The 7,173-nt window shown below is 42.4% G+C and overlaps 1 protein-coding gene across 1 annotated transcript in view; it reads left to right on the top strand.

Annotated features, from left to right (window-relative positions):
• Positions 1 to 7,173, top strand: part of ST8SIA1 (ST8 alpha-N-acetyl-neuraminide alpha-2,8-sialyltransferase 1) — a 245,270-nt gene that overhangs the window by 138,163 nt on the left and 99,934 nt on the right. Inside the window, exon 3 of the mRNA XM_019544425.1 lies at positions 4,420 to 4,529. Coding sequence (XP_019399970.1) covers positions 4,420 to 4,529 — 110 coding nt within the window. The remainder of the gene's footprint in view (positions 1 to 4,419; positions 4,530 to 7,173) is intronic.

Genomic DNA, 7,173 nt, shown 5'->3' with positions numbered 1-7,173 from the left:
GGGCTGCTGCCTTACTGCAGGCCTTTGCCACCTTGCGCTGGATGGTGAATTCCAGCAGGCGATGATCACTGTTGCCCAGGTGGTCGAGCACCCGCAACCCCCTCACCAGGTCGTCACCCGTGGCCAGCACTAGGTCCACAAGGCGTCTCCCCTGGTGGGGGTGTGCACCTCCTGAGTTAGATGGAGGTTCTGCACACTGTCTAAGAACCTATGTGAGTGGTCAGACCTGGCTGACTGCTCTTCCCAGCAGATGTCTGGGAAGTTCAGGTCCCCCATGACTACCACATCCTTAGACTTCAATACCTTAGTGAGCTGACCTAAGAATTCTTGGTCAAGCTCTTCCCCCTGGTTGGGAGGGCTGTAGTAGACCCCCACCATTAAGTCTCTTTCCCCTCGACTGCCTTGTACTTTAACCTAAAGCACTTCAGAGTGCCCTTCCTCCAACTCCTTGCTGATTAACGAGGATAGAGTGCCACGCCCCCACCTCTCCTTCCTATCCTGTCCCTCCGGTACAGCCTATAGCCTTCGACATTCACTGCCCAGTCATGCGTTGAGTCCCACCACGTTTCAATGATCCCCATTATGTCCGGGCTGGTGTCAGCTTAACGAGAGAGAAAAAATATTAATGGGATAAAGTGGATTAAGGCATCACCTGTGGTAGTGAAGACATGATCAGAAATTCATGGGAATACAGTAAAATCCTTGCTATTCAGCATTCTTCCAGCTAGAATACTCCATTAACTGGCACCACGCTGCTGCCGCTGCCACCATCCATCATCCCGTGCTGCCGCCGCGTGCAGGCCTCCCCACCTGTCACCTTGCTATTTTTGGATAACCAGCATTTTTATGTAACTGTTACCTGGCATTCCCCACTCATGCCAGATAATGGAGCTTTTAGTGTATTTAGAACCACTCTAGATGTTGCAAGACCTGCAATAAAGTAGCAAGAGATGTCATGGTTGCATCTTATATAATACTAATAATTGAAATAGTGAAGCCTCCTCCAATCCTGTAGATTGCTACTTGGAGGCTGACCCTGGACCTTCATGAATCTACTAAGAATGTGGAGCATTCACTGAAGCAGGGCTGTCCAGTGGGTGGCCCACTAAGCGTTATCTCATGGGCCACAGGCTTCCACTGCTTTTACCTCCTCAGCTCCTATGCCTTCCCTTCATGGGTCTGCCACTGCTTCCCAACCCATTGCTTCCTGCTTCCATCTTCTGTGTCCGCCACCGCTGCTGCTACTGTTGGCACCTCCCCTCCTTGACTGCCAAGGTCTCAGGGCTCTCCTTCCTTCCTCCATCTCCCATTTCCTGATCCTGGATAGCCCTGCACTGAAGTAATGGGAACTCCAGTCAATATGCCCTGTTGTTTGTGCTAATCTTTCATCCAGCAACAAAGGGAGGTAAAACATTTAATCATTAGAAAAGCACAATTGTAGAAATACAACATTTGGGTTGGGGAAAGTGTCGTGTTTAAAACTACTGGGATGGTTTTACTAAATTACTTGGTACAGTGTCCAAATACCTTGTAATCAGGGGAGACATTGCCCAGTAGGGAGCAGTGGGAGCTGTTTGAAAGCAGGAGCAGCAAAAGGATGACAGGAATCTGATATATTTCTGTGGAAGAAAGACCATTCCATAGGGTGGGACAGAGTTACAACTTGTTCCTTACAGTAGTTGCAGCTGAAGGATGAACAGAAACAGTCTGGAAGCAGGAGGATGGTGTGAAAGATCTGCAAGAATTCTGCTGTACTTCCCTGCATGAAACTGCCCATCAAGACCGGTTGAGCCCAGTTGTTTCCATTTTCAGTGATAACTTAAAACAGTTATTCCTACAGCATATTGTGGCTTTTAGCAGCCCAACGGAGGAAATACTCAACACATGAGTGTTTAGGGGAACTTGATGTGGGTGAATCTAATGTGTGGAGTGCTTACAAGTGCTAATCTCCAAGCATTTGGCATGCAGAACATTTTACCACACTCCATACCCCTCACAGAGTTTTCAGTGGAGTTTATTATGCTATTGCTAACTAGATTCCAAACTGACAGTGTCCTCTTCCTTTGGCATCAGAAATGCAAGCCCTTTAGTCTGTTTCTTGTAAGAGATGGGAAGTAAAATTGCCTTTGCACAGAGACAGAGAAGCCACATTTTTCATGCTTGTTTGTGTGATTTGTGTATGGACAGGTGGTCTTTTTGTACAAAAAGGCAGAAAGGAGAGCACCTCTAAAGCCTCTACAAATTGGAATATAATACAGACCTATAGCATAAACAGTTTTTGAAGGGAAGTCATGTGTAAGATGAGAAATAAAGGTCTTTTATGGAGCTTCCTAAACAATTGTTCATTAAGTTAAAGAACAGCCTGACTACCAAAAACCAGCAGGGACACTTAATCTTCAGCTCTTCACAAACACTGCTACTACTGTGGCACTGGATTTAGGTGTTTGTATAATGCCTTCACAAGGTTTGATTTAAATGAGGCTTTTTGTTAAATAGCATAAGGCAAAACAGTGGCACACAGCTGCTGTGAAGGATCTGAGGTGCGTTCAGAATCCTGTAAGCACACTCAGAGTAGGGTGGGATTGTGTTTTAGTGAACGCAACAGCCTGCTCCCCACAAGATGTGATTGACCTTTTCCACAGGCTGCTTTAGTGGGCTTTGCTTCCTCCATGCCCTTCACCACTCACTTTGGAATGCCTTGGATTCATTGCAGCTTCTGACTTTACACAGTTGTCCTTCTTGGGTCTTGCATATGGCACTTCATTTTCAAATAAAAGATACTTCACAATAGTAAACAACAGTGTTGCTTTGGAACACAAAAGTGCTTACCTTTAAGCACAGTGCAGCAGTTCATTTCTGTGACACCCAAGAAAGTCTGTAATCTAAACATTTAGTAATTCTTAAATTTTCACTGTGATGTGGCATCAGTAAATATTAGGCATAGTAGTTATGTGACATAGTTTTGCACAACACTTACACAAAACAGTTAATGACTGCTATATATTTTGCCTACATGTGGTCAGAGACCTACCATTATATAATGAACTGGTTTGTGTAAGGGCTTTGCAATACCTTGAATAAGAAAGACACTGCTATTTATAAAACTGATTTCTCTTCCAAATTTGTATCCTTGTTTGTTTGTTTTTTTAACAAGCCTGTGAGTTGTCATTTGCTCAGGGTCACCACAGCACATTCAGAATTTGGGCTGAAACTGTTCAGTCCGATGCCTGGGAGTGCAGTATTCTGTTGTGCCTGGTATGTGTATAGAGACAGAGAACATTGCATAATATTATGCTGTTTTTAGGCTACAATACTTAGGCAAGAAGAAGTGCTACTTCCTTTTTGATTTATCCTGTGGCCTTCCAGCCTTGTGATGCCACATTGTCTTGGGGTTGTGCAGTATCTTCTTTCTTTACCTCAGAGTGAGATCCTGACAAGTTATCACAGTACAGTTTTCCCATGAGGAGAATATTAACCTCAGTAATCTGGATAAATTCCATTAATGGTAATTGTATCCCTACCTACTTCAAATCTCCATGCATTTTCATTTGGATACTTTATTTTTCACCTCCCTGTACTAGAGAGATGTATTATGCTGTTTAAATTACTGTTGCACTCTATCCTGAATGGATTCTAGGGCACTCTGATCTATAATTATGGATCCTTTTGGGTGAAAGGGACTATGTAAATACAATCTAATATTATCCTGCATTGGTGCAGTGTTAATCTACATGATACTTTGACCTTCCATTTGATGCTCTGTTAGCATGTCAAAATTGAATTTAAATCAGTGTTAAGGATTTTTTTTACAGCTTTAATTAAACCAGGACAGAAGGGCTTTGGGGGTTTAGGGAACTATAGTCATTTCTTAAATATAGTTTTTGTAGCCACACAATAATCAATGCCAGAATTCGAACCGGGAACAGAACTCAGATCTGATTTCCAGTCCTTGGTCTAACCATCCTTCTTTGCTTCTTCTTTGTTTATTGCCCCATCATTTCTCCCAGCTGTCTCTTGTGTATAAGTTGATGAAGGTGACTTGCATGTTCTTTTGTGTAAAGTGGTAATGTTTTCTTTTCTTCTGTTTTCTTCTGCTTTGCCCAAGTCATTTGAATGGAAGGTACATTCCCAATGCACAGTTTTTTGGCTCTGTATACCAGGAATTTAAAACTTTGAAGTCTTCCTTTATTAAAAAAAATCTGAGTGATCCCAGTCTCTCAAGCGTCCTCATTTTGGTTTTGAAAGTGGGGCTAGAAACAGGGCTTCTTATTCCTTGGAACTAATCCCTACGCTTCTTCCTTTTCCCCTGTTTCTTTTCTGCCTTCTCCCAATTCCCCCACATTCCTCGGTGGTTGCTGCTACAAACAAAAATTGTACGTGTTCTTGCCTGTAAAAAACCATCTTATTTTCTGTTGCTAGGCTACCCCATTCCAGTTGCCATTGAAGAAATGCTCCGTGGTGGGAAATGGTGGGATCCTGAAAAAGAGCGGCTGTGGGAGACAAATAGATCAAGCAGATTTTGTCATGCGGTAAGACTGAAAACCACCCTGCAGCATCATCTCCTCCTCCCCGTGCAAAGTCTGTGACCTTTCAAAGCTATTTGTTTGTGATTAATCAATGCCTTTCTTCTTCCCAGGGTGATTTATACAAGTGATTTGGCTGGCGTGGGGTGGGGTGGGGTGGGGTAAGGTGGGGCAGGGAGGGAGGGAGACTGGCAGTAGTTGCAGACTTGTATGCTCTCCCTGGCAATGCAGGAGCTTGTATCTCTGGGAAACATGTAAACAGATGAATAGGACATGTAAACTGATGTGCTGGACATCAGTCTGCAAACACAATAGCTGTGAGAAGGAAGTGAAAGCTGCCTTGTTTGTTTGCTTCCTACTTATGCTGTGTTAGACAGGGTACAATCTTGCCAGGTGCAGAGTATCACCTATAAAGTCTAAATACCAGAATTCTTGCAGGCCATTGAAATTAACATGAGCAGGTAGCACTTGACAAGAAGAAATACTTAAAATGAGTTATAAAAACCTAATGTCTCCTTCTGTGATTTTTTTTCTCCCAGAGATTCCATTCTGACCACCTGAGACTGGAGTAAAGTTGTTCTGTGACAAAGTTTTCTTTCAACAACTTGCTTCCCCTTTTCAACAACTTGCTCGCCTTTCTGAAGCCATGAGAATCTGTCAAGTAGGAGGTTGTGCCATATAGTGCTTTCTTGATTGAATTTGGCACTTTCTAAATCTGCACTGTATAATGGAAGAAAGAAAGAAATTAATTCCTTTTTGTTAAACATGAACCAGAAAAACTGTGGGGGAGAAGGGCGGAGGAACACTACTCCATTTCTCATCTCGATGGGAGTTTCTCAGGGCTTTGAAATGAATGCATAATTAACTCCTACTTTTGAAAGTCCCCTTATCAGAATTTGATAGCTTATTATAAAACTGCACTGATTTGTACAAATTGTGCATTCCTACCATAATTTTAGGAGACTAAAATACCTTCCATAAAGCAACAGAGAACTATAATGAGCTACAGATAAAGGAAACATATACCTGAAATATACACAGAAGAAAAACACCAGGCACAGGAGAGAGGGAGAGACTCAGTGGATTCATGCCTCTTAAAGCACTTCAGTTTTGCCTTTACACTTAAACACCATTACTCTGGTAGGCTCTGTATTCATTTTGCTTGCTGCACTGCTTAGGTATTTGTAACTGATGTAAATCATAGTAGTTACAAAGACAACAAACATTTTATGAGAAGCCAGATTGATCAGGAAAATAATTTTCTTCCCAGAAAGGGCAGGCTGGCAGTAGCCTATTCAAAGTCTGTTATGGGTTGGAAATAAGTGATAGGGAAACACCTACAAAATCTCAAGAGCTGATTACAGGCAGTATTTGTTTTAGTCATACACATACTTTGGGGGAAATGTTTCAGATCACTTAAATGTAAGGGACATTACAGGGATGAAAAAATCTTTTGATTAGCAGTTGGAATAAAGGAGAAGATTGAGTAGGCCTTTTCCATCTCTAATTCTATGGCTGTTTGTGTAAAAAAGCACCCCATGAAGATGGCTTTAAACATTACATACATCCCCTTCAATTCACTAATAACATCCTTTAAAGTATCTCTTCAAAACTGAATATTATCTCAGTTTTGGAAATAGTGTTGATTTCTTTTGTTCAGATTGTTCTAGATGTCATTTAAATGTGTTCAGGTGCTATTCCCTGCCTCGAAGCTGACATCACAAGATTACAGCAATATTTTTTGATATGTTGGAATTGCTGAAGCTTGTTAGTTACACAGACAAATACAAAAGGGGTGGGTCTAAACATTCTCCGTTGCTGAGCACATACTCCTCCACTACACTTATATGAAGCTCATAGTAGAGCCCTGGTTCTCAGTCTCTAGCCTAAGGCATGGTACGTCACATCTAAAACTCAAAAGTACGTGGAGTGCAGCCAGCATCATTTCTACCCCAAGTAGTTGTAAAGGGATCTTCTGATGCCACACTGGGAACCAATCTTTCTATGCCTTCTGGGGCCAGCAATTCCTTTACATGAAGGGAAAATATTAGTGCCCCTTCCCTTTTTAAATAAAGAATAAGAAAAGGTCTTAAAAATAAAATCTATACAATTTGTTTGTGTGTTTTGAGAGACTGAAAGAAGAAACTTGACCTGAAAGAGTAAGGACATTCAGTAAAATGGGGGAGAACATTTGTTTTGCTTTAGGTTATAAAAAGTTGCCTTTTGTGTTATTCCTCAGGTTCTTATTTCATAGATTTCATAGATTTCGTAGACATTAGGGCTGGAAGGGACCTCGGAAGATCATAGAGTCCAGCCCCCCACCCGAAGGGCAGGAAGTCTGTTGGGGTCTTAGGATCCCAGCAAGATAAGCATCCAATTTGCTCTTGAAGGTGTTCAGTGTAGGTGCTTGAACCACCTCCAATGGCAGGCTGTTCCAGACCCTTGGGGGCTCGGACAGTAAAGAAATTCTTCCTTATGTCCAGCCTGAAATGGTCTCGCAGTTGTTTATGACCGTTCAACCTCGTCATCCCTTGGGGCGCTCTGGTGAACAAATGTTCCCTCAGATCCTGGTGGTCACCCCTGATAAACTTATAGGTGGCCATCAGATCACCCCTGAGCCTGAGCTTTTCCAGGCTAAAGAGCCCCATGG

This window comes from Crocodylus porosus, unplaced genomic scaffold, assembly GCF_001723895.1.
Source record: "Crocodylus porosus isolate Cpor-Errol unplaced genomic scaffold, CroPor_comp1, whole genome shotgun sequence".
Taxonomy (NCBI): Eukaryota; Metazoa; Chordata; order Crocodylia; family Crocodylidae; genus Crocodylus; species Crocodylus porosus.
The sequence above is the reverse complement of the archived record's forward strand: the minus strand, read 5'-3'. Positions and strand labels throughout refer to the sequence as shown.